This window comes from Setaria italica, chromosome I (assembly GCF_000263155.2).
Source record: "Setaria italica strain Yugu1 chromosome I, Setaria_italica_v2.0, whole genome shotgun sequence".
In the NCBI taxonomy this organism is placed as follows: Eukaryota; Viridiplantae; Streptophyta; class Magnoliopsida; order Poales; family Poaceae; genus Setaria; species Setaria italica.
Window position 1 is genome coordinate 30,120,670 of NC_028450.1, and position 27,755 is coordinate 30,148,424.

The window sequence follows — 27,755 nt, forward strand, 5'->3', positions numbered from 1 at the left end:
TGACATGTATGGATAATTTAGTTGAATATTACGGGGTTACTTTAGATTCTTTTTATAATTGCAAAGGTTGATAATTTAGATATAATTTTAGTGGGTTTTCTTGAAAATATTTTAATAATGATCGTGTTGTCTATTTTTTAGGAAACTTAATAGGCTAATGGATGTAATTATTAAAGTCTATAGGATTGATTTATGGATATTTTTTATTTTTGTTTCAATCTTGAAGGTTTATTTTTTTCCTAGCGTGTCTCGTGAGAATTATTACGGATTCTTAAATTGAAAAAATGAGGGTACATAGCTAACAATAAAAAATGTTAGCTTGATATCTCTCCCATTTGTTAAATATTCTAACAAAATACTTAAATAGATATATATTTAGTATCTTCACCTGATTGTGATAGACATTAGTTAGTGGATTTGAAACTGTCTGTATTCTCAGGCATGGGTGCCTGGCGTTTTGTGCCGGACGAAACCAGTTTTTGTGCTTGCAGCAATCTGGAGACAGTTGCAACTTCGCCTGTGATCCAGTGAGCCCCTTTTCTGATTATAAAAGAAGGAAAAGGCATCGGCATCTGGCATCCTAAACATTTGTCGTTCAGAACTTGCTAGCATTGCAAACTGCAGATCAGTATAGCATTACAATCGGATGACAAATATATCAAATGGTTATGTATTTTTAGCAACAAGAAGATCCAGCATGGAGAAGAATGTTAATTGAAGAGAATATGATACTCGCACAAGCACGAATTTCAGGCTTTCAACAGAAAGATGATCTTTCGATTATACAACATTCATCTCTCCTCTCCTGTCTTCTCTAGAAGGCAGAAAAAATAGCGAAAGGTCTCCCGTCGCGCTCCCGCTCCTCCTCCCTGTCCTCCTCGGGCGTCGGAGTGCCGCCGCCGCCGTCCTCCTCTTTCTCCTCCGGCGTGGGAGTAGCGGTCAGCTCGTGGCGGCAGAGAGGGCAGACGGCGTTGCGGCGGAGCCACTGGGAGATGCAGTGTTGGTGGAAGGCGTGGGAGCAGGGCATCGCCCTGAGCGTCTCCTCGGCGCGGAAGTCCTGCAGGCAGATGGCGCACTCGTCCCCCGAGCGACCCGTCACCTCCTGCAGGCCCAGGATGGCATCCTCGGTGGCGGCGACGCGAGCGCGCTTGCTGCTGCGGGGGGCTTCCGAGCTCGCCCTCCGGGGATAAAATTCCGGCCAATGCACCCATGCGGGAATGTCGTGGCGAGCTCGCCTGCCGGTGGGCATCGGGGTACTATCATCAGTAATAATTATTATCTCCAGCGGGTAACCTTGGCCTTGCGCAATGTCCATCGGCGAGGATCGGGGGAGAGAAGAACTGAAGACGCCCGGTCGGACGGGTCTATCGCTGGAGTGGAGCAGAGAGCAAAGCAATGCGATCGATCGATCTGCGAATGTATCCCTTTGATTTGCTTACCACTACTATACATAGGCTGCCGGCGGAGGCCGGATCGGAGGCGGTGATTGAGGACCGGATCGGATCGGAAAAGGAACACATCACCGATCCATCTGGATACTCCGACTCCGATCCTTGTAGCAGCAGGCGACTCCGATTCCTGGTCGTCGTCTACTCGATTCGATTCCGAACCGAGTGCTGATCGACGGGAGCTCTCCTAGGCTAGGATGATGTTCCCACGGAGTCAGAGTCCTCACAATCCATCTTCTATCTATAACCACCGGTGTATAGCATAGAGGAGGACACCGACATCTGGGACCCGCTCGTAGGAAAGACAGGGATAGGACTGACAAAAAGGGCACATATGGCTGTGGTCGAGAGATGTGTGTGGCCTAGCCTGGGAGAGCCAGGGTAGTGCGGTGGGCCGCATATGGGCCTCCGCTCACGGATTCCCCGTGAGCCGCGGCCGCCGCGCCGCCAAAACAGCAGTGATTCTATCGAGCGAAAAATCATGAGATTTTTTTTATGGAAAAGGAGGGGTTAGGACCCATACTAATTATATATTAATAATAAAATATCAGAAAGGAAATAAAAAAGAAGAAGAAAAGAGAAAGGGGTTACAAAAGGGTGTTCTGCGGGTTATACCGATAAACCACTTGTTTCGGATCGAAACGAAAAGCTTGCTCACACGAAATCGAGCTCAGAGATTACAACATTACAGTAGATTAATACATATGTCCCACTTTAATTATTACACCATAAAAGTTTAAAAGTGCATAAAGTAAATTGTTCAGAGTTTAAGCAGCGGAAAAAGGATGGCAACTAAACGTCGAAGCAGAAACATCATGGTAAAGCTGACCATGACATCAGTTACCACGATTCTCGCCGATCGAGGACGGGTCCCACTCGACCGTCTAGAACTGGGTCGGCCAAGTCAAACTGGCAGCACACTCATCAACGTCTACCACATTACCTGAAAACAAAGCCACAAGCAAGGCTGAGTATACTAATACTCAGCAAGACTTAACCGTTGGGTGGTAACTACTCCACCAACTTATAGACATGCAACGCTTTTTGGCTGAGGGGTTTGTTTTTGCCAAAAGCATCTAAAGTAGATCTTTACTTTCAAGTTTTAGTAGCTGGTTCTAGTAGATTAACCATTCTAGGTAAGCACCTGTTCTAAGCAAGCAAGTTGAGCAAACATTTTATTCCAAGCATCATCATTAAGTAATCATTCTTTGTTCCACTTGTTACTTAGTGCAGAAGTGGGTCAAGTAGTCTCAAACTGTGAGAGACAGACGATACTAATCGAGTTTTTAAACCTTGCAAGGTGAACCTAACCCCATGACATTGCGTACCATGACGGGTCCACACATGTCAACCGTCCCCAACAATCCCCGAGCACGTGGACATGCCCTACCTCCCTTGGATACAAGGCCCCACGGTCCTGAAATGTCGCCGTATCGTGACTGCACTTGTACCCACATGATACACAAGGGGAAACTTCGTTCCAGAGATAGTAGGATAAAGCCACGCGCCGGTTCAATCAGGTACTAGGCTTCCCTATCCCATACTAGGTATGAGATTAGTACTTTCAAACACTTGACCACAGCTCTAAACACATTTCAACCTTAGCATCTTTTTCTAGACAGACGGGGCGAATTCCAATGAATCAGAACCAATGCCCAACTCCGTCCGTCATCCTTATGGTTGCAGTATTAATAAGCAAGCAACTCCTATGACTCGCAAGTGATAGGAAATCACTCGACTTTTACCGAGTCCTTATTTAGCATTGTGGCTACTCGACCTATCATACTAGTATTCAACCATAGATACCTGAGATCAAGTAACTAAGTTTTCAATCAACTCCTATAAACTTAAATGCGCAAACATAAGTAACATAGATATTGCATGAACTTTAAAAATAAGGTTATGCTTTGGGGCTTGCCTTCCTACTCTAAATTAGTAAGGAGCTCGTTGGATGCTTGACTGGGCTCTTCCGAGGAGTCCTAGGGACACTCGACGGACTACCGGACTTATGCTGTTTTAAGTGCATTTCGGATAATTGCTGTTCCGACAATGATTAGGTGCATTTAAACCAGTTTAAGTTGGGAGATTCCACCACAGTACACCTCCTTGATGAAACCGGCCGCTAGGAGTTTGGTGATCTCCTTGCCTATAGCACTACGCCTTTCATTGTCAAAGCAGCGCAGGCGTTGCTTGACGGGCTTCGAGCCCGGTGCAATGCGTAGTGCGTGCTCGGTGACCTCCCTCGGGATGTCCGGCATGTCAGCAGGATTTCATATGAAGATGTCCCGATTGGCACGCAGGAAGTCAACGAGCTCGCTTTCCTATTTAGTCGGGAGCTTTGTCCCAACCCGCACTACCTTGGTCGCATCACTGGGGTCAATCTCCACTACCATGGTCTCCTCGGTCGGACTGAAGGCGCTCATGGAGGTCGGCTCATTGTAGTCGGGCATCGCTGGTGCTAGCTCCTTCCCAAGCTTTGGGAGCTCAGCAGCACTCGTGTTTGCATGTGTAGGCGTGCAAGAAGGTGCTACCCATTGTGATGGTGCCGTGCGGTCCTGGCATCTTCAGCTTGTGGTAGGTGTAGTTGGGGACTGCCATGAACTTGGTGTACATGGCCGTCCCATGACGATGTGGTAGCACCTAGGGAAGTCCACCACCTTGAAAGTTAGGACCTCCGTGCGAAAGTTGGCACGGTCGCCAAATGTGACGAACAGGTCGATCTACCTGAGCGGGTACGCCTGCATCCCCGAGATTACGCCGTGGAAGGGCGTGCTCACCGGTTGGAACTCGGACCGTGGGATGTGCATGGTGTCCAGGGTCTCAACATGCAAGATGTTGAGGCCGCTGCCCCCCGCCCATGAGCACCCGGGTGAGGTGCTTCTTGTTGATGATGGGGTTGACGATGAGCGGGTACCAACCCAATCGAGGGATGCAAGGCGGATGGTCCCTCTAGTCGAATGTGATCGGGTAGTTCGACCAGCGCAGGAAAGTAGGGACAGATGAGTCGACGGCGCATACCTATCGGTAGCGCACCTTGCGCTGACGCTTGGAGTGGTCGACGTCGGACCCCCTTGAAGATCATCAGGCAGGCTTCGAGGTCGGGGAAGCCTTCTCTTTCATTGCTTGGGGCGCCTCCCTTCTTGGCTGCATCCTCCTTGCCTTTCCCTTCCCTGGCTTGCCGGCTTGCCAAAGGAAACGCTTGAGAAGCTCGTAGTCCTTGTACAGGTGCTTGACGGGGTAGGCGTGCTTGGTGCAGGGGCTCTCCATGAGCTTTTTGAAGTGATCGCTCTAGCCCTGCTGGGCTTGCTTACCCGATCAGTCGGCCACGGCGACCAAGGCTGGGTCAGTTGGGCAGCGCCGATCCTTCTTGTTTTTCTTACCCTACTGGGTGGAGGAGCCCTCATCCCGATCCTCGCACTTGGCTTTGCCCTTGTCCCAACTGGTGTTGAAGACTGCCCCGACCACCTCCTCATCGAAGGCGTGGTTGGTGGCAATATCGAGCAGCTCGCTGGTGGTCTTGGGCTTCACATAGCCGAGCTTGTGAACTAGGGACTTGCATATTGTCCCTGAGAGGAACGCGCCAACAACGTCAGGGAGGGAGTTGCACTGCTTCGGGAATCTGTGGATGTAATCCCGCAGGGACTCGTTGGACTCTTACTTGCAACTCTTGAGGTCCCAGGAGTTCCCAGGGCAGACCTAGGTCCCCTAGAAGTTCCCGACAAAGACCTTCTTGAGTTTCGCCATGTCACGAATGCTGTTGGGCGGAAGGAATTCGAGCCACGCTCGAACAAACTCCCCTACGCAGATGGGGAGGTACTGGATGATGAAGTAATCATCGTCTGCTCCTCCAGCTCGGCAGGCAAGCCGGAAGTCGTCGAGCCATACATCAGGCTTCGTCTCCCCAGTGTACTTGGCGATGTTGGTGGGCGGTTGGAAACGCTGCGGGAAGGGCACCTTCTAGATGCGGCGACCGAAAGCCCGAGGCCCTGGTTCTTCTAGGTTGGAGCTTCATTTGCTGCTCCGGTCGCTCGGTCGGCCACCACACCTGGGGTGCACCTTCTCGTGCTCCTCATCGGACCGGTCGCGATCTGCGTCAGCCACCCTCGCCGCCATCTGATGGACATCGGCGTCGTGTCGAGCTTGGCGTCGCGCGTTGTAACGCCAGTAAAAATTACCAATTTAAATCACTCGTTAAAAATGTATTCCAAAATTTTCCGACCGTTGAGCTCCCGAAAAATCCTTTCGTTCCCGTCGGACCAGCCGTCCCGGCACCTGACGTCGTCAACCCTCATTTTCCGTTCCCCGCAAATTTCGCCGCGTGCCGGTCGGAAGACCGCCGCGCGTGCCCGCGACCATTTCCACAATCGCCGCCATCTATTTCTTTTTCCTTCTTTTCCTTCTTTCTTTTTCTTTCTTTTTCCTTCTCGCACCAGCATCACCTTATTTTTTTTTTCCTACGCATGCATGCATGCTTCTCGCACCAGCAGCACCTTAATTTTTTCCTACGCATGCATGCATGCATGCATGCACCATTTTATTTTATTTTATTTTCTTTCCCTTGGAACCTGGTGCTGGCCGCATGCACCGCTTAGCTCCGCATGTAGGCTTCTCTTTCCTTTTTACTGGCCGAGTGCTTGCTTCTCCTTGGCACACGTGCCTGTACCTGGCCCTGTCTGGTCCCTGCATGCAGCGTTCCCTGGCTCCCACGCGCACAACACTTATCCTCTACCGCGGCCAGCACTGCACCTGGCGTCGGGCCCTGTACGCATGCCCGCTCAGTCACCTCCGGCACCTAGCCTCGGTCCTTCCAGCGCACGCGCCAGCGCTAGCGTGCCCCTGGCCCCTCGCACACGCCCGCTCGCCCAAGCGCCCGCGCAGGCTCCTGCCGCCGCTCCACCATAGCACGCCGCTTGCCCGCACCAGGCCGCCCGCACTCCGCTCGCCACTCCGCGCCAGGCCGCCGCACGCCGCACGCGCCCGCCCAAGCGCATGCGCCAGCGCGTCCGCTCGTCCAGCGCCCGCCCGCTCGCCCGCGCCCGCTTGCGCACCGCACGCCCGGCCTTTGGCGCCTAGCGCCTGGCCGCACGCGCCACGTCGCCGGCCGCCGGTCGCCGCCGTCCCACCGTACGTCACGCCAGCCATCACCTCGGTGGACTCCCTGTACTCCTCGTCGACTGAGCCACCACACCATCCACGAGGACGTCCACTCCGGCACGCCACCGGCCGGAAGTCCGGCCGCCATCATCACCTCCGACCTTCGCCCGCCCCTCCCGTCACCTATAAAAGGGGGCCGAGGCCGGCCGCCCCTGCCAGCACCTCACCTCGCCTTCTAGCTCGTCCCCCCTTCTCCACTGACGCTGTGCGCCGCCACCAGAGCTCCGCCCACCGCCCTTTTTTCCCACGCCGGCCCCCTCGCTTCCCATCGCCGAATCCCCAAGGTAAGGGTCAAAACGGAGTCCCCTCGGTCTCCTCTACCTCCCGCGCCGCTTGGTCTCGCTGCCGGCGAGCTTGACTGGCCGGCCCACCGCCGGGTTGCCTCCTACCTCCCTGTACCCGTGCTCCAGGAAGTAGAAGGGGAGAATCCCCTTCAATTTCGATCTAACCCCCTCCTTTCCTCTAATTACAAACCAGCCCTCCCACCTCTCTCAAAGAAGTTTCACGAATACGCCCTTCCACCTTCCTGAAAAAAAATATAAATAGGTCCCTGGTTCTCGCAGTTTAGTCCTAAAACCTTGTTTTAAGCCCCTAACACTCCTTTAGCTCGTCATTTCATGCGCTAAACTTCCTCCAATTGATCCCAAATTTGACCACGACCTCCTCTCATATATTTTCGCTGAGGCATATCCAAATTTCATGAAAATACCTCTCTTGCCAACGCTGCCTGCGGTGTTGGCCCTTTTGCAGGATGCTTCCGCTGACGCATAGTTCCGATTGCAGCCCAGAGTCCGACTGGACTGCAACTTGGATTTGTATTGTTATCGCTTTAGTTTTACTTTGGGTGTGGCTTGCCCGCCCGCTCCTTCGTAAGCTGTATGGTTTCTGAACTATCTGTTGAATAAATATGTTATCAGCCTCCTGGGACTGATAATTGGATCACATTTAGTCTCTACTTATGTGGGGACGCTTCAGGTGGTATCAGAGCTGTCATTAGCCATAGGACGTAACCATTCGGACCGGAAAAGCCTTTTTGACCAAAATAAATGATTTACAAAATTTCTTGCTTCCTCTGCTCAATTGCAAAACTGATTTACACCCCGATTCTTTCCAGATTGCCGAAGATGGATGGGTCAACAGCCATTGCCTGGAGGAGCCTGGTTTTCCCAGGTTGCTGTTCGCCTGCATGGACCGTCTCGGGATTTATAAGCGCCCGGAGTACTCTAGCCGGGAGTATGAAGACCGTGGGACTCTCCGGTGTGAGATGACCATCTACGTAGGCAGGAGCAGCCGCTTCCCCAATATTCAGCCTTGGAACGTGTCTACCATTGGTTTTCGGCAGAAAGACACTTACCAGGTGGCAGCTTGGAAAGATCTGCGCTACCTGTGCCAGATTTATAAGAGGCACATCGGCCGCACACCAATGAGGTTCTACCCACTCGTCAAGAAGAACCGCCTGGTTTGGCTGGCCCGGGTGAGGACTTTGGAAGGACGTGGACAGCGCGAGGATGACCCCACCATGCTCCACATGGCTGCCTACCTCCTCAATTTGGATGAACTCTGTGATGTGCAGACCGCCCATCTGAAGCAGCGGATCCGTAGAGCCGAGGACGCAGAGGTTATGGTGAGGAGGCTCCAGGTGAGATTGGCAGCAGCTGAGGCCCGAGCCGCAGCTGCCCAAAGCAATGAGGCCGTCGCCATTGAGGCCCTCAAGGAGGCCAAAGATCAACACGCTCGGGCGCTGAAGAAGGTCCACCACTCGAACCGCGCGAGAAGGAAGATGTGGGTCGTGGAGGACGACGAGGCCCCAGTCTTGGATGGAGTCCCTATTGCCCAGGGGTCCAGGAAGCGGAAGAGCCCTGATGCCCCACCAGCACCACCGCCTTCGGAAAGGGACTCTGAGGTGGCCAACGGAGAAGCCTCGGAACCACCTCCCGCAGGTGGGACCCTAAAGGATGAGGTGCTGGCCCTCCTTATTCCGCCAGAAGACCACTCTGTGCAGGGTGAAGATTCGTCCCGCGAGTAGAGTGCCCCACCTAGAGTTGTACCCCAGAAGCCGTCCCAGTCTAGACTTGTACCCCCAGTTGTGTTGTTGTACCGGCCGTGTAGTGCGTGTTTTGGCCCCACCCTAAGTGTTGTAACCGCCCCGGCAAAATAATAAAATCATTTGTGCTTGTTGTTTGTTAGTCTGTGTGCTTGTCGACAGGAGGTGGATTCTATCTCTTCGAAAATCTGAACTAATTAACTAAACATCACTTTAATATCCAAATCCGAGTCTCATGAAAGTTCACTCAATCTGCAGATGCCTCCCAAACGTGCTACCAGGACCTCCCCGAGTCAAGCACGTGCCACTCCTAGTGCAGAAAGACAGCTGGAAAGGCAGTAACCCCCACCAGCGGTGCACCACGAGGAGCAAGAAGTGAATCAGCCCGAGGGCAGGGGGAAAGTCAAGTGGGAGCACAGCAGCCACCGCCCCCACCGGTCATTGATTTTGTACAAGTCATGAAGAATCAAACCCTTCTGCTGGAAGCCTTGGCCAATGCCATCACCCGCCAAAGGCCCCACGGACAGGGCATGAATGTGAAGCTGACAGACTTTCTCCGGACCAAGCCACCCACTTTTGGTGGGTCCATCAACCCTTTGGACGCAGATGACTGGCTGCGGGTCATCCAGAGGAAGCTAGAGCCGTTTGGCTGTGAGAGCAGGGACAAGGTTCTCCTGGCTGCTCATCAACTCACAGGGACTACTTTAGCTTGGTGGGAGAACTACTGCACTGCCGCCCAGGATGCCTCCACTATCACCTAGGATGAGTTCGTGACTGAGTTCTACTGCTATCACATCCCTGCGGCCATCATGAAGCGCAAGGCAGATAAGTTCCGTGAACTGCGCCAAGGCAACAAGTCCGTGGAAGAATACACCTATCAATTCATGGAGCTGGCCCGCTATGCTCCAGAAGAAGTAGACAAGGATGAGAAGAAGCAAGACATGTTCAAGAAGGGTTTGAGCGCAAAACTGAGGACCCTGCTTACTCCTCAGATCTACCCTGATTTCAACACTCTGATGAACATGGCCATCCTGACTGAGAGGGCCAAGGCAGATGAAAGGAGGGACAACAAGCGCCGGTTCCTGGACAGCAAGGCCCACCAGCAGGACAGGTTCCAGAAACCAAGGAGCTTTGGTCACCCCATGCCCAGGTCCCAAGCTCCCATACAGTACCGGACCCAGTCTCAATCCTCCGGTTCCCATCAGCCCAATGCCTCATTCAGAAGCCAGAACCCTGCCAAGGCCCCACAGAACAGCGCCAGTCAAGTCACCAACAATGGCAAGGCATGCTTTAACTGCCATGAGCCGGGCATTTCATCGCCAACTGCCCCTACGCCAACAAGCCAGCTGCGTTAGCCTTCTCCAACGCAGTGACTGGGCCAAGGGCAGCAGTGTCAGGAGCCAACCGTGTTCCCGTCCGTAGCAACAACAACCCCGGCAACAACAACAACAGCCAGCAGATGAGGCAGCCCCAGCAGTCGTTCGGACGAGCCCGCGTCAACCATATCAGCGCACAAGAGGCTCAAGAAGCTCAGGGCGTGGTATTCGGTGAGTTTCTAGTCAGCTCAGCCTTGGCAACAATACTCTTCGATTCTGGAGCATCACATTCATTTATATCATCAAGCTTTGTGGATAAGCACCACATACCTACAGTAATACTAAAGGTACCCCTAATAACCTGGACACCTGGAGCTGACATCCAGTGTCGACTAGGTTGTTCCCGGGTAAGGATCAATTTAAGTGGGGTAGAATTCTTAGCAGACTTAGTAGTACTTGAGTTTAAGGGGATAGATGTGATCCTTGGAATGGATTGGTTAAGCCTACATGATGGTCACATAGGATGTGCTGATAAGGTAGTACACCTGGTTAATCAGGACGGTGTACAAGTGACCTGTCACACTCGGGGAAGTGGACCCGTCTCAATGGTTTTTAGCATGGAAGCCAAGGCCATAGAAGGAGTTCCAGTAGTGAGTGAATACCCTGATGTCTTTCCTGAAGAACTACCTGGAATGCCCCAGACAGAGATATAGAGTTTGTAATCGACCTTATCCCTGGAACCTCCCCTATAGCCAAGAGACCCTATAGAATGACAGCATCTGAGTTGGCAGAGCTGAAGAAACAGTTAGGTGAACTACAACAGAGTGGCTTTATCAGACCTAGCTCATCCCCGTGGGGAGCCCCAGTGCTCTTTGTCAAGAAAAAAGACGGAAGCATGAGGATGTGCGTGGATTATCGCGCACTGAATGAAGTCACCATCAAGAATAAATACCCCCTTCCCAGAATAGATGACCTATTTGACCAATTGAAAGGAGCCAAATATTTCTCCAAAATAGATTTGAGATCAGGTTACCATCAGCTCAAGATCAAGGAAAGTGACATCCCGAAGACAGCTTTTGTCACCCGCTATGGCCAGTTTGAATTTACAGTGATGTCCTTTGGACTGACCAATGCCCCTGCTTACTTCATGAACCTCATGAATAAGGTGTTTATGGAGGAGTTAGATAAGTTTGTCGTAGTCTTCATCGACGACATACTTATTTACTCCAAGAGTGTCCAAGAGCATGATCAGCATCTACGAGTGGTGTTGGAAAAATTGAGAGCCCACCGACTCTATGCTAAATTCAGCAAATGTGAATTTTGGCTCGAGAAGGTGGCATTTCTTGGTCATATTTTGACCGCAGAAGGAGTAGCAGTTGATCCTGAGAAAGTTGAAGCTGTCTCCAACTGGCAGCAACCCACCAATGTTAGTGAAATCAGGAGTTTTCTTGGTTTAGCTGGGTATTACCGGAGGTTTATTGAAGGATTCTCTAAGATAGCCCGGCCCATGTTAGAGCTACTTAGGAAGGATAAGAAATGCATTTGGACAGAGTCATGTGAGAGGAGTTTTCAAGAACTGAAAAGAAGGTTGACGACCGCCCTAGTATTAACCCTACCGGATATCTAGCGGGACTTCGTCATTTATTGTGATGCTTCCCAATAAGTGTTAGGGTGTATCTTGATGCAGGATGGGAAGGTAGTGGCATATGCCTCCCGCCAGCTTAAGTCCCATGAACAAAACTACCCTACCCATGATTTGGAATTTGCAGCAGTAGTGCATGCTCTCAAGATCTGGAGGCACTATCTAATTGGGAACAAGTGTGAGATTTACACGGACCACAAGAGCCTAAAATATATCTTCACTCAACCAGATCTGAATTTAAGGCAAAGAAGGTGGTTAGAGTTGGTCAAGGATTATAATCTGGAAATTCACTACCACCCCGGTAAGGCTAACGTGGTAGCAGATGCCTTAAGCAGAAAATCCTATGGACAGATCAGACCTAAGGATCCCCACTTGCAAGAGGAAATGGCCCGATTCAATGTACACATCATCCCTCAGAATACCAGCCGCAAGCTAAGTGTTCAGCCCACTTTGGAAGATAGAATCCGAAAGGTCCAAGGTTCAGATTAGGACTTGGTAAGGATTCGTAAGCAAACCAGAGAGAATAAAGCCCCAAACTTTAGAGTGGATGACAAAGGAACCTTGTGGTACAAGGATAGGATTTGTGTGCCCAAGGAAGGTGATTTCCGGCAAACCATCATGGATGAGGCCCATAACTCAGCATACTCCATCCATCCGAGATCCACTAAGATGTATATGGATCTAAAACAGAAGTACTGGTGGAATGGGATGAAAGCGGACATAGCCCAGTTCGTTGCGCATTGCGATATTTGCCAAAGGGTTAAAGCCAAACACCAGAAGCCAGCCGGCTTACTACAACCACTACCCATTCCAGTTTGGAAATGGGACGAAATTGGCATGGATTTTGTAGTGGGTTTACCCAAAACCCAGAAAGGGAATGACTCCATATGGGTAATAGTGGATCGACTCACTAAAGTTGCCCACTACTTACCTGTACGGACCACCTATGGTGGAGAAAGGCTAGCTCGGCTCTATGTGGACAATATAGTGAAGCTGCATGGTGTGCCTAGCAGAATTGTTTCGGATAGAGGGACCCAATTTACCTCTAGATTCTGGAAAAGTCTGCATAAAGCTATGGGCACCAAACTGGATTTTAGTTCAGCCTATCACCCCCAGACCGATGGCCAAACAGAACGAGTGAATCAGATTATGGAAGACATGTTGAGAGCATGTGTCCTTACTTATGGCAAGGACTGAGAACAGAGTCTACCCTATGCAGAGTTCTCATACAACAACAGTTACCAAGCCAGCTTAGGCATGTCACCGTTTGAAGGTCTCTACGGAAGGAAGTGCAGGATCCCGTTGATGTGGTCGGAAGTAGGAGAGCGCACTCTAGTGGGACCCACCTTCATCAAAGAAGCAGAAGAACGAGTGGCTGAAATACAAGAGAAGCTGAAGGCAGCACAGTCTAGGCAGAAGAGTTACTCAGATAAAAGAAGACAAGAGTTGATTTTCAATGAAGGGGACTTCGTATACCTCAAGGTTTCCCGATTCGAGGTACCTGAAGGTTCCAAGTGCAAGGAAAACTAGCCCCTCGGTATATTGGACCATACCAGGTGTTAAAAAGAGTTGGAGCGGTAGCATACCGTATTTAGCTGCCCGAAGAGATGTCGGATATACAATCGGTGTTCCATGTGTCCCAGCTAAGGAAATGCTTGAGAGTACCGGAAGAACCAGTACCGGTGGAAACCATAGATTTGCAAAAGGATCTGCGGTATCAGGAGGTACCTGTCAAGATTCTAGACACTGTCACCAGAAGAACGAGGAATTCTGTAGTACGGATTTGCAGAGTCCAATGGAGTAGGCATGGTGAAGAAGAAGCTACTTGGGAATGCGAGGATGCGTTAAAGAAGGAGTTTCCCCATCTTTTTAGAATTCAGCCGAATCTCGAGGACGAGATTCAATTTAAGTGGGGTAGGTTTGTAACGCCCGTAAAAATTACCAATTTAAATCACTCATTAAAATGCATTCCAAAATTTTCCGACCGTTGAGCTCCCGAAAAATCCTTTCCTTCCCATCGGACCCGTCGTCCCGGCACCCGACGTCGTCAACCCTCGTTTTCCGTTCCCCGCAAATTTCGCCGCGTGCCGGTCGGAAGACCGCCGCGCGTGCCCGCAACCATTTCCGCAATCGCCGCCATCTATTTCTTTTTCCTTCTTTCCCTTCTTTTCCCTCTTTCTTTTTCTTTCTTTTTCCTTCTCTTTCTTTTCTTCCTTTTTCCTTCTCGCACCAGCAGCACCTTATTTTTTTCCTACGCATGCATGCATGCTTCTCACACCAGCAACACCTTAATTTTTTCCTACGCATGCATGCATGCACCATTTTTTTTATTTTATTTTCTTTCCCTTGGAACCTGGTGCTGGCCGCATGCACCGCTTAGCTCCGCATGCAGGCTTCTCTTCACTTTTTAGTGGCCGAGTGCTTGCTTCTCCTTGGCACACGTGCCTGTACCTGGCCCTGTCTGGTCCCTGCATGCAGCGTTCCCTGGCTCCCACGCGCACAACACTTATCCTCTACCGCGGCCAGCACTGCACCTGGCGTCGGGCCCTGTGCGCATGCCCGCTCAGTCACCTCCGGCACCTGGCCTCGGGCCTACCAGCGCACGCGCCAGCGCTAGCGTGCCCCTGGCCCCTCGCACACGCCCGCTCGCCCAAGCGCCCGCGCAGGCTCCTGCCGCCGCTCCACTATAGCACGCCGCTTGCCCGCACCAGGCCACCCGCACTCCGCTCGCCGCCCCGCGCCAGGCCGCCGCACGCCGCACGCGCCCGCTCGAGCGCATGCGCCAGCGCGCCCGCTCATCCAGTGCCCGCCCGCTCGCCCGCGCCCGCTTGCGCACCGCACGCCCGGCCTTTGGCGCCTAGCGCCTGGCCGCACGTGCCGCGTCACCGGCCGCCGATCGCCGCCGTCCCACCGCACGTCACACCGGCCATCACCTCGGTGGACTCCCTGTACTCCTCGTCGACCGAGCCACCACACCATCCACGAGGACGTCCACTCCGGCACGCCACCGGCCGGAAGTCCGGCCGCCATCATCACCTCCGACCTCCGCCCGCCCCTCCCGTCACCTATAAAAGGGGGCCGAGGCCGGCCGCCCCTGCCAGCACCTCACCTCGCCTTCTAGCTCGTCCCCCCTTCTCCACTGACGCTGTGCGCCACCACCAGAGCCCCGCCCACCGCCCTTTTTTCCCACGCCGGCCCCCTCACTTCCCATCGCCGAATCCCCAAGGTGAGGGTCAAAACGGAGTCCCCTCGGTCTCCTCTACCTCCCGCGCCGCTTGGTCTCGCCGCCGGCGAGCTTGACTGGCCGGCCCACCGCTGGGTTGCCTCCTACCTCCCTGTACCCGTGCTCTAGGAAGTAGAAGGGGAGAATCCCCTTCAATTTCGATCTAACCCCCTCCTTTCCTCTAATTACAAACCAGCCCTCCCACCTCTCTCAAAGAAGTTTCGCGAATACGCCCTTCCACCTTCCTGAAAAAAAATATAAATAAGTCCCTGGTTCTCGCAGTTTAGTCCTAAAACCTTGTTTTAAGCCCCTAACACTCCTTTAGCTCGTCATTTCATGCGCCAAACTTCCTCCAATTGATCCCAAATTTGACCACGGCCTCCTCTCATATATTTTCGCTGAGGCATATCCAAATTTCATGAAAATACCTCTCTTACCTATTTTCCGTTCACATTCTATGTTCGGAGCTCGACGGGTAAAATCTTATTTCCTTTTTATTTATTGTGTGCTCGTTTGTGTGTGCCGTAGATCGCGGAGTACCCGAGGAGGAGCACGAGGAGGAGTTCAACCGCGAGCCCGAGCCCAAGGACCAGTACCGCGAGCAGGAGCTCCCGGAGGGCTTTGAGAACGGCAAGTCCAATCTCACCCTTTGATGCATATTTAATACCTAGTTTTTCAAACACAACCTATTGGCCTGTTTTATAAAATGCATATTGTTTTATTGCAAGACATGGTTGGATAGCCACCCCTTGACTGTTATGATTATTCCTTGTTGACCTATATTTGTCTCTAAATATGAGTTGCTCTATTTAGATGATAAATACTGCTAGAATGCTTAGGAACTCGTTACTCATATTCAATCATGACCACACTTGTTTATTCAGAAAATAAATGTGTGAGTGTGTTCAACTGAGTAGATGGGTTTTTGGGTGTAAAGAGAAGTGGTGTATGGGCGAGATGGATGGGTGTTTCTTGTGTGAAATGCCATATTGTTAGGCTCGTACCTTAGTGGTTGAGCAAGGTCGGGAGATATCCATCTTGTCATGGCTAAGGACCGAGTTGATGTGTCATCTTGCCTAATTCAACCATCGTGCAACCACTCGACCGTTGTATGGGCAACGGCTTAGCATAAACCCCACTAGCTAAACTGCTAGGCTTCAGGTGTGCTGGTGAGCAATGGGAGCCCATAGCAAAGGAGTAAGCTCTTGGTGACTTAGGTCCCGGTTCCGGCCTCGTGGATAGGCCGTTAACCCCTTGGGTGCTTCCGTGTTGACTAGTCGGTTTTGGCTAAGGTGGGTAATGGCTTTGTTAGGATCCGCACCGTCACTAAGGTGATCATGTTGCGGTACCCTACTTGTGGGAAAAGTGTATAACCTCTGCAGAGTTAAAACCTATCCAGGTAGCCGTGTCCATGGCATTGGACGAGTTACGGCTTGGTCACATAACTAGCATTTGGAGATGGTTGGTTTTTATGGCGTGTGTTGGATTTTGGAAGTGTCCGGCAGTTGTGCCGAGCGCTACGGCGGACGGGGAGTCCGGTAGCGATAAAACTTGGATCCTTTGTGTAGGATCAACCCCACTTAATGTTTCGGTTACTAAAGAAAATGCCTTGCGAAAATTCTTTGAAATAAACCCCTGCATGTGTCCAAAATCTAGCTTTATTGCAAATGAACCTTAACCATATCCCTGTTGTACCCTGTGCATATTCTTGTTGTATCCCCCTCTGTGGATGGGGTTGGACTTGTTGAGTACCTTGTACTCACCCCTATTTGGCTGCTTCAGAGGAGAACCCGGACTACGTCGCCGAGGACTTCGAGTAGGAGGTTGCGTCTGCACCCAACGCTGCCTGCGGTGTTGGCCCTTTTGCAGGATGCTTCCGCTGACGCATAGTTCCGATTGCAGCCCAGAGTCCGACTGGACTGCAACTTGGATTTGTATTGTTATCTCTTTAGTTTTACTTTGGGTGTGGCTTTCCCACCCGCTCCTTCGTGAGCTGTACGGTTTCTGAACTATCTGTTGAATAAATGTGTTATCAGCCTCCTGGGACTGATAATTGGATCACATTTAGTCTCTACTTATGTGGGGACGCTTCACGCGTGGATGAAGCTGCGTACGTCATGGTTCGGCCCGATCCGCTCGTGCATAGGCTAACGACGTGGAGCTGGTGCTGGGTCGGGTCGTGGTGCGGCCGCGGCGCTCTGCCCTACGCGACGAGGCTGCGGGGGTAAACGAATGGAGCGGTTCGGCTGATGCGGCCCCAGTGCTCCGGTTGGGCAAGAAGCCGCATGGCGCTGTCACGGCGCGGAGCTTCCCGCCTGCTAAACGGCGGTGGTGTCCACCAGCACCCGGAGGTTCCGGTGGATCGCTTGCTCCTGTGGATCGACGGTTTGTATATAAAAACTTAAGTTTTATATTTAACTCCAAAAGAGCTCTTTTAGGGTCAAAAAGGACATTTCACCTCTTTTGCTTAGTGACAGATGAGTCGACGGCGCATACCTATCGGTAGCGCACCTTGCGCTGACGCTTGGAGTGGCCGACGTCGGACCCCCTCGAAGATCATCAGGTAGGCTTCGGGGTCGGGGAAGCCTTCTCCTTCATTGCTTGGGGCGCCTCCCTTCTTGGCTGCATCCTCCTTGCCTTTCCCTTCCCTGGCTTGCTGTCTTGCCGCAGGAAACGCTTGAGAAGCTCATAGTCCTTGTACAAGTGCTTGACGGGGTAGGTGTGCTTGGTGCAGGGGCTCTCCATGAGCTTTTTGAAGTGATCGCTCTAGCCCTGCTGGGCTTGCTTACCCGATCGGTCGGCCGCGACGACCAAGGCTGGGTCAGTTGGGCAGCATCGATCCTTCTTGTTTTTCTTACCCCACTGGGTGGAGGAGCCCTCATCCTGATCCTCGCACTTGGCTTTGCCCTTGTCCCAACCGGTGTTGAAGACTTCCCCGACTGCCTCCTTGCCGAAGGCGTGGTTGGTGGCGATATCGAGCAGCTCGCGGGTGGTCTTGGGATTCACATAGCCGAGCTTGTGAACTAGGGACTTGCATGTTGTCTCTGAGAGGAACGGGCCGACAACGTTAGGGAGGGAGTTGCACTGCTTTGAGAATCTGCGGATGTAATCCCGCAGGGACTCGTTGGACTCTTGCTTGCAACTCTTGAGGTCCCAGGAGTTCCCAGGGCAGACCTAGGTCCCCTAGAAGTTCCCGACAAAGACCTTCTTGAGTTTCGCCCAGTCACGAATGCTGTTGGGCGGAAGGAATTCGAGCCACGCTCGAACAAACTCCCCTACGCAGATGGGGAGGTACTGGATGATGAAGTAATCATCGTCTGCTCCTCCAGCTCCGCAGGCAAGCCGGAAGTCCTTGAGCCATACATCGAGCTTCGTCTCCCAGTGTACTTGGCGATGTTGGTGGGCGGTCGGAAACGCTACGGGAAGAGCACCTTCTGGATGCGGCGACCGAAAGCCCGAGACCTTGGTTCTTCCAGGTTGGAGCTTCGTTTGCTGCTCCGGTCGCTCAGTCGGCCACCACACCTGGGGTGCACCTTTTCGTGCTCCTCGTTGGACCGGTCGCGGTCTGCGTCAGCCACCCGCGCCGCCATCTGATGGACGTCGGCGTCGTGCCGAGCTAGGCGTCGCGCGTGGATGAAGCTGCGTACGTCACGGTTCGGCCCGATCCGCTCGTGCATAGGCTAACGACGTGGAGCCGGTGCTGGGTCGGGTTGTGGTGCGGCCGCGGCGCTCTGCCCTACGCGACGAGGCTGCGGGGGTAAACGAATGGAGCGGTTCGGCTGATGCGGCCCTAGTGCTCCGGTTGGGCAAGAAGCTGCATGGCGCTGTCACGGCGCGGAGCTTCCCGCCTGCTAAACGGCGGTGGTCTCCACCAGCACCCGGAGGTTCCGGTGGATCGCTTGCTCCTGTGGATCGACGGGTTTGTATATAAAAACTTAAGTTTTATATTTAACTCCAAAAGAGCTCTTTTAGGGTCAAAAAGGACATTTCACCTCTTTTGCTTAGTGACTAATGACTTGTTTTAGTTTAAGTACACTTAATTAAGGCAGAGTTGTTACAACATATAGTTAACAGATTGTTGAATCAAGTGTAAGAAAATGTTGAATAGTATTCATGGAGGAAGATTGATGCGCTACAATGGTAGTGCTAGATGCCTAATCGGTTTAAAGTTACTAGTCCATCAACCCGTGCTCCAGCACGGGTCAATAATTTAAGAGCTATTGTATTGTAAAGTTTTCAAAAATTAGATCCCTTTCTAATAATTAAATTTGTCTACCTACGATTCACTCATTTATTTAATATTCTAACACAATACTCGTACATATATGTACTTATTCTTATCCAAGTGTGATTGTCTTTAATTTAGTAATTACTCTATACACATTTTCATCAACGTTAATACCTTTTCACTTTGCATTGCAACTCCATATATTGTGTTTAACATAAAAATCAATATTTTCCATCGCTTGCTCATGTACATTTATAAATGGTGTATATGATGACACCCATCATGCGTAAACTTAACATAGTATTTCTATACTAATAATGATAAAAATAGATAATTTAGAATCATATATTAATTTACTTTTCGATATTTCTATATAATGAAACATGCATATAATTTGATTAAGATTTAGTTGTTAATTTAGGTTAGTTTTAATAACGACACACGTGGATAATTTAGTACAAATCTAGAAGAATATTTTAAATTATTTTTAGAATGACATGTATGGATAATTTAGTTGAATATTACGGGGTTACTTTAGATTCTTTTTATAATTGCAAAGGTTGATAATTTAGATATAATTTTAGTGGGTTTTCTTGAAAATATTTTAATAATGATCGTGTTGTCTATTTTTTAGGAAACTTAATAGGCTAATGGATGTAATTATTAAAGTCTATAGGATTGATTTATGGATATTTTTTATTTTTGTTTCAATCTTGAAGGTTTATTTTTTTCCTAGCGTGTCTCGTGAGAATTATTACGGATTCTTAAATTGAAAAAATGAGGGTACATAGCTAACAATAAAAAATGTTAGCTTGATATCTCTCCCATTTGTTAAATATTCTAACAAAATACTTAAATAGATATATATTTAGTATCTTCACCTGATTGTGATAGACATTAGTTAGTGGATTTGAAACTGTCTGTATTCTCAGGCATGGGTGCCTGGCGTTTTGTGCCGGACGAAACCAGTTTTTGTGCTTGCAGCAATCTGGAGACAGTTGCAACTTCGCCTGTGATCCAGTGAGCCCCTTTTCTGATTATAAAAGAAGGAAAAGGCATCGGCATCTGGCATCCTAAACATTTGTCGTTCAGAACTTGCTAGCATTGCAAACTGCAGATCAGTATAGCATTACAATCGGATGACAAATATATCAAATGGTTATGTATTTTTAGCAACAAGAAGATCCAGCATGGAGAAGAATGTTAATTGAAGAGAATATGATACTCGCACAAGCACGAATTTCAGGCTTTCAACAGAAAGATGATCTTTCGATTATACAACATTCATCTCTCCTCTCCTGTCTTCTCTAGAAGGCAGAAAAAATAGCGAAAGGTCTCCCGTCGCGCTCCCGCTCCTCCTCCCTGTCCTCCTCGGGCGTCGGAGTGCCGCCGCCGCCGTCCTCCTCTTTCTCCTCCGGCGTGGGAGTAGCGGTCAGCTCGTGGCGGCAGAGAGGGCAGACGGCGTTGCGGCGGAGCCACTGGGAGATGCAGTGTTGGTGGAAGGCGTGGGAGCAGGGCATCGCCCTGAGCGTCTCCTCGGCGCGGAAGTCCTGCAGGCAGATGGCGCACTCGTCCCCCGAGCGACCCGTCACCTCCTGCAGGCCCAGGATGGCATCCTCGGTGGCGGCGACGCGAGCGCGCTTGCTGCTGCGGGGGGCTTCCGAGCTCGCCCTCCGGGGATAAAATTCCGGCCAATGCACCCATGCGGGAATGTCGTGGCGAGCTCGCCTGCCGGTGGGCATCGGGGTACTATCATCAGTAATAATTATTATCTCCAGCGGGTAACCTTGGCCTTGCGCAATGTCCATCGGCGAGGATCGGGGGAGAGAAGAACTGAAGACGCCCGGTCGGACGGGTCTATCGCTGGAGTGGAGCAGAGAGCAAAGCAATCCGATCGATCGATCTGCGAATGTATCCCTTTGATTTGCTTACCACTACTATACATAGGCTGCCGGCGGAGGCCGGATCGGAGGCGGTGATTGAGGACCGGATCGGATCGGAAAAGGAACACATCACCGATCCATCTGGATACTCCGACTCCGATCCTTGTAGCAGCAGGCGACTCCGATTCCTGGTCGTCGTCTACTCGATTCGATTCCGAACCGAGTGCTGATCGACGGGAGCTCTCCTAGGCTAGGATGATGTTCCCACGGAGTCAGAGTCCTCACAATCCATCTTCTATCTATAACCACCGGTGTATAGCATAGAGGAGGACACCGACATCTGGGACCCGCTCGTAGGAAAGACAGGGATAGGACTGACAAAAAGGGCACATATGGCTGTGGTCGAGAGATGTGTGTGGCCTAGCCTGGGAGAGCCAGGGTAGTGCGGTGGGCCGCATATGGGCCTCCGCTCACGGATTCCCCGTGAGCCGCGGCCGCCGCGCCGCCAAAACAGCAGTGATTCTATCGAGCGAAAAATCATGAGATTTTTTTTATGGAAAAGGAGGGGTTAGGACCCATACTAATTATATATTAATAATAAAATATCAGAAAGGAAATAAAAAAGAAGAAGAAAAGAGAAAGGGGTTACAAAAGGGTGTTCTGCGGGTTATACCGATAAACCACTTGTTTCGGATCGAAACGAAAAGCTTGCTCACACGAAATCGAGCTCAGAGATTACAACATTACAGTAGATTAATACATATGTCCCACTTTAATTATTACACCATAAAAGTTTAAAAGTGCATAAAGTAAATTGTTCAGAGTTTAAGCAGCGGAAAAAGGATGGCAACTAAACGTCGAAGCAGAAACATCATGGTAAAGCTGACCATGACATCAGTTACCACGATTCTCGCCGATCGAGGACGGGTCCCACTCGACCGTCTAGAACTGGGTCGGCCAAGTCAAACTGGCAGCACACTCATCAACGTCTACCACATTACCTGAAAACAAAGCCACAAGCAAGGCTGAGTATACTAATACTCAGCAAGACTTAACCGTTGGGTGGTAACTACTCCACCAACTTATAGACATGCAACGCTTTTTGGCTGAGGGGTTTGTTTTTGCCAAAAGCATCTAAAGTAGATCTTTACTTTCAAGTTTTAGTAGCTGGTTCTAGTAGATTAACCATTCTAGGTAAGCACCTGTTCTAAGCAAGCAAGTTGAGCAAACATTTTATTCCAAGCATCATCATTAAGTAATCATTCTTTGTTCCACTTGTTACTTAGTGCAGAAGTGGGTAAGGCAGTCTCAAACTGTGAGAGGCAAACGATTCTAATCGAGTTTTTAAACCTTGCAAGGTGAACCTAACCCCACGATATTGCGTACCATGATGGGTCCACACATGTCAACCGTCCCCAACAATCCTCGAGCACGTGGACATGGCCTACCTCCCTTGGATACAAGGCCCCACGGTCCCGAAATGTCGCCGTTTTGTGACTGCACTTGTACCCACATGATACACAAGGGGAAACTTCGTTCCAGAGATAGTAGGATAAAGTCACGCCCCGGTTCAATCAGGTACTAGGCTTCCCTATCCCATACTAGGTATGAGATTAGTACTTTCAAACACTTGACCACAGCTCTAAACACATTTCGACCTTAGCATCTTTTCCTAGACAGACGGGGCGAATTCCAATGAATCAGAACCAATGCCCAACTCCGTCCGTCATCCTTATGGTTGCAGTATTAATATTCAAGCAACTCCTATGACTCGCAAGTGATAGGAAAGCACTCGACTTTTGCCAAGTCCTTATTTAGCATTGCGGCTACTCGACCTATCATTCTAGTATTCAACCATAGATACCTGAGATCAAGTAACTAAGTTTTCAATCAACTCCTATAAACTTAAATGCGCAAACATAAGTAACATAGATATTGCATGAACTTTAAAAATAAGGTTATGCTTTGGGGCTTGCCTTCCTACTCTAAATTAGTAAGGAGCTCGTTGGATGCTTGACTGGGCTCTTGCTCGGCCTTGACGTGATGTAGCTCGGCAGGTCCTTCCTCAGCAGTCGGCAGCAGTTCGTACTTCTCGTTTGCTAGATTCGCTTCTACACGAGATGCATATGTAATATTCAAGTTTCACGATTTCATGTGCAGGATGCATTCATAAGATATTGCAGAGGTGTAAGCTTACGATGAACAAGTAACCCAAGTCAAGATTCAAACTGAGTTTTTCGTGAGATAAAGTGATTTCGTGTTTTAAACCCTGGGTTGACATAATGGTGATTGTGTACACATCTATTAAGTTTATCTCTTTTAACTTCTAAAAAGAAAAGGTGGGTTCACTTTAGGGTTGGTCAAGTTTATTTTGGAAAGTTATCCCATTTCTGAATTTCTTAATAACCTAGATGTTCATTTTCCCATTCTACCCTTTTTATTTAATATTCATTCTTATTCCATTTATTTAGCCTTAACTTCAAAAATTCATTCCAGTTGCACTAAGTGTGATATGGTGCTGAAAAATTACAGAGGCTTCTTAACATCATTAGTGGGTTACTGTAAAATTTTGGGACTCATTTGATTTCCACATAATCACTAAAAATGAAAAAACACCCTAAAGCTGATTTCGTATTACTATTTTTAACTTAAGTTGCATTGAAAGTTTGGCTCTGAAATTTTTACAGTGCGTTCTCTAGGTCCAACAGAAATTTTCTGTAATTTTTCCATGATTTAATATGAAGGACATCTATTTTCCATATATTACTTGTATTTAGCTTTGCAGAAAAGTTTAAGCAAGCTTCATCATGTTTCAAACAGAGATTAATATTTTTCCTAGGGAAGCACTGGTGTCAGGAACTCAACAAAAGTGGTTTCACATTTTTGTATCTATTTTCTTCCATTTATAAAGCAAAAGGCAAGATCAAACCTAGCATTTCAATGTGTGACTCAAATCAGTATGTTTATCATCTAGTCTAGTACTACAAAATTCATATCTAGAACAAGCACATCATAAGTGAACTAACAGAGGTGGATTTGCATTTTTAGCATTTTTATGTGATTCATAGGGCATTTAAAGGCTTAAACACAAAATAAATCCTAGAGGAAAATCTACAACAGTGACATGTCCAAAACTATTTTTCTGTGAAACTATTTAAAATCCAGAGTCTAACAAAGTTGGTTTCATATTTTAGGGGCTCACTGTGAGGACCTTCCATCGTAGTGTCGTTGTAATATCACTTTCCACATGATAGGATGATAACACCGAATCCGGACCTCTTGTAGGCTACCTCACGGTCACCACCGTTGGACTCTACCTCTCTCTCGTCGCCTCGAAGAGACACCGTGTGCGGGGTCTCGCCATGCTCACCGAAGTACTCCACATCACGGATCCATTTTTTTTTCGCTGTCATAGTGTCGAGCGATATTACCCCGCTCCCCGAGATCTCCATTGATCAACCAGGGTACCACAGTGTGTCGACCTCACCTCATTGCTTCACCCTCGGACATAGCCTTCTCCGCCGTGATAGCAAGCTAGAGAAGTCGATTGCGCCGTCTTTCAACAATATACTGCACCGGATAGTCCAGCCAAGCTAAGCAACCTGCCGCAGTCCGCTGCAAGCCTAGTCATCCCACACTACCGTTGCCGCAAGCGCCGTTCTCCGACGCAATCCCACACCGCACTGACTGGTGCCAAGCAACGTCAGCCGCCGCAATCCGCTGCAAGCAGCCAATTTTGACAACCATGCAACAACCCCTAGCCGCCACCATAACTTCAATCGCCTGCACATGGGCTCGGCAACACCCATTCAGCTCACCACGCGGATGCCGCCATCGGTAGTGGACTCCCGTGACAATGGTTCAGCAATGCCACGAACCAAGTTGGGTCTCTAAAGACGACGCCTCCAAGCAGGGCACAACACCAATGGCGCCGTCATTGCTTGTCTAGGATCTAGATAGGGTTTTCACCTAGAGAACCCCGTGCAGCAGGGTCGTAATTCCAACATGGCGCCCCCAACAGGGAAGACGACGTCCTAGAGCGTCGCCCTCATGTCCACCAGCACGAAGGGCGGTGATAGCTTTCGCCTGGAGCAATACAACCCCTCGCTGCACGCACATGGTTTGGCACTCCCAGACCATTGCTATGGCAACCCAGCCGAGGCACCGCCGCCGCCGTACCTCCACCTCTGTTTTTGTCGCCACCCTCCACCGCTGCCCACGCGCATCACCCTCTATTGCCTGCACCTCCCTGTCGACGCCAAGCGTCCGCTTGCCGTTCCATGTTACATGGCTTGCAGCACGCTCCTCCCGGTTGCCGCGTGCTCCACCCGACCGCCGCGCTTCTCTCCCGACCTACGCTCCTCCGTTGCTCGCGCCGACTGCCCGGCCTTCATTCGCGTGCCACCCACCAAGATGGCCACCAAGAGTCCGCCGTGCCAGGCCCCCAGGAGTCATCAACACGAAGTCCAGTGCCCACCACCCTGCTCGGGGCAGGACATGGTCACCCGTCCCTAACACGTGAGGTGTTGTGCGCGTGCCTCTCGCGGCGGCTGGGAACGCCACCTCCGTCGTACCGGTTCACGTGCGACGAGGACAGGACAACGAAGAGGGAGTTCTGGAAGCTCGCCGGGGAGTGCTCTGCCTCGACGAGCTCGTCGACGACGCGCGCGAGGAAGACGCCCGCAGCGAGCTGCCGCACATCGACAGCTACATGGCCACAAGTCGCCGCCACCGCCTTCTCCCCTTCCGCTGCTGCCTGCTTGCGTCGCGCTAAGATGGGCTGGGGGCGGCGGATCTGGGGGCAGGGAGGCCAGATCCGCCCATGGCAGGGCTGGCCCTCTGCCGCTCCAGCACCTTGCACCGTCCCACCCCGGCTTTGTCCTTGGGGGCCACCGGTTTGCCCCGCTGCTATCATCCTCGGGAGCCGGTTGGGCTTCCGGTGGCGGCAAGGCGGGCACTAGAGGCGGTGGGGGAGGTCTGATGGCGGTGAGACCGCCGCCCATGGGGAGGGCGACGTGAGGGCCTGTTTTCGCGTGCAAACTATGGAGATTTTTCAGAGTATTGTTATCTCAGAGGAAGATCTATCCTGGACAATTTCAAACTTGTATAGCGATCCGCGGCGCTACTGAAGAAACGGAAAATACCAAAGCTGCTGCTCAAATTGGATTTATCAAAGGCGTTTGAAATTGGATGTATCTCAGGTGCTGACATCAATTCTTCTGACAAAGATACTTGCAACACTTTTAATTCAGAGAAAAAATCATGCAACTCAACATCAAACTTGTTGTCATGAGAAAAAAATTTTAACCCTAGCACAATCGGTATAAGCATAGCGTATACAAAAATACAAATAAGAATACTAATCAATCGGTGTGTTGCTTACTGTGACGAGCGAATCGGATCGGTGTCCTTGCCGTTGCTGATCGCTGCCTCGCCGGGTGAGGAGCCAATCAGATCGGCGCAGGCGTCTCCTCTCCTCAGCCAGAGCGCGTCGATGGGCAGGCAGGATCGCTGCGGTAGGAAGCAATCAAACGAAACTCCGCCTGCGGCCTGCCCTCCGCTCGATGGATCAGATTACGTAGAATAGGACTGGAAGGGAGAGTTACCTACGGCATGGGCTGCTTTGTGATGGATCTTCGAATGCTTACTATACCAAATAGAAAATTATATGTACTAATTACATATATGTTGTTCGCCCCCAGCTCCACCAAACACCCCCCCCCCCCGCACACACACACACACAACACACCCCCACACACACACAACACCCACCCACCCACCCACCAAAGCCCTTCCTAGGCCTGCTGATGAATAAAAGCGGACGCCTGACATTGGTAAAGTTGACGCTCTCCTTGACGTCGGTATACTTGAGCATGTCTGACAAACTGCCGCCATGGGTGATCAAGAAGCGCGATGGAATTAGAAGAAACTTCCTGTGGACAGGGAAAGATACGGCGGTAAAGGGAAAGAATGATGTTTGCCGACTGACAACGTATGGAGGATTGGGCATGATTGACCTCAAGCTGGCAGGGTACGCGCTGAGAACAAGATGGCTATGGTTGCAGAAAGTGGACGAAGGGAAATTGTGGTCAGCACTACAGATTCACATCGAGCCTGAAGTCCAGGCCTTCTTCAGAGCATCGGTCACGGTCGGTGTTGGGAATGGACGGAGCACCCTCTTCTGGAATCTGGACTGACAATTGGATCGATGGGCAATCCATTGCTCAGCTGGCTCCTACACTTCACGAGACGGTCTCCAAGCGAACCAGAAAGGGTAGAACGGTCTCACAGGCCTTGGCTAACAGGCGCTGGACACAGGACATCAGAGGTGGTCTGACTTCACAAGTGCTGGTTGAGTACATTGACATCTGGGAGAGGATGTCGGCGATCGGCCTTGATGAGGGCCGCGAGGACACCTTCCGCTGGCGTTGGACAGCGGATGGGACTTTCACAACTGCGTCAGCCTACACATAAATGCATGCTGGAAGCACACGGCTGCAAGGGGCAGCTAGGATTTGCAAGAGCTGGGCACCACCTAGGGTAAAAAAAAAAAAATTCACCTGGTTGGCAACTAATCGGCGTATCTGGACTGCTGATCGTCGACGACGGCATGGACTTGAGGCGCAGGACAAATGCTGGCTTTGTGATCAATGAGACCTCAGATCATATACTCGTCCATTGCGCCTACGCTAAGGAAACCTGGTGGGTAGCAGCCTCGGTGATGAACTGCAACTGCAGTTTCAGCGATGAGGAAATCTCGCTGCGGGATTGGTGGACCAAGCTGACGAAATTACAGCCGCGAGAGAGAAGGAAGGGA

At 50.6% G+C, this 27,755-nt stretch overlaps 2 protein-coding genes across 2 annotated transcripts; both read right to left on the reverse strand.

Moving 5' to 3' along the window:
* Positions 1-814: 814 nt before the first annotated feature.
* LOC101780994 (E3 ubiquitin-protein ligase RNF181) lies at positions 815-1,315 on the reverse strand. The gene has a single exon (XM_004955000.1). The coding sequence runs from the start codon at positions 1,313-1,315 to the stop codon at positions 815-817; it is 501 nt and encodes a 166-aa protein (XP_004955057.1).
* A 19,047-nt stretch (positions 1,316-20,362) lies between these two features.
* On the reverse strand, positions 20,363-20,863 carry LOC101781401 (E3 ubiquitin-protein ligase RNF181). Its single transcript, XM_004955001.1, has one exon. It carries the CDS (start codon positions 20,861-20,863, stop codon positions 20,363-20,365), a length of 501 nt encoding a protein of 166 aa, XP_004955058.1.
* Between the last annotated feature and the right edge of the window lie 6,892 nt (positions 20,864-27,755).

What these genes read in the sequence shown, in the direction of transcription:
- LOC101780994 (XM_004955000.1), bottom strand. Translation starts at nt 1,315, where the DNA reads ATGGACATTGCGCAAGGCCAAGGTTACCCGCTGGAGATAATAATTATT.
- LOC101781401 (XM_004955001.1), bottom strand. Translation starts at nt 20,863, where the DNA reads ATGGACATTGCGCAAGGCCAAGGTTACCCGCTGGAGATAATAATTATT.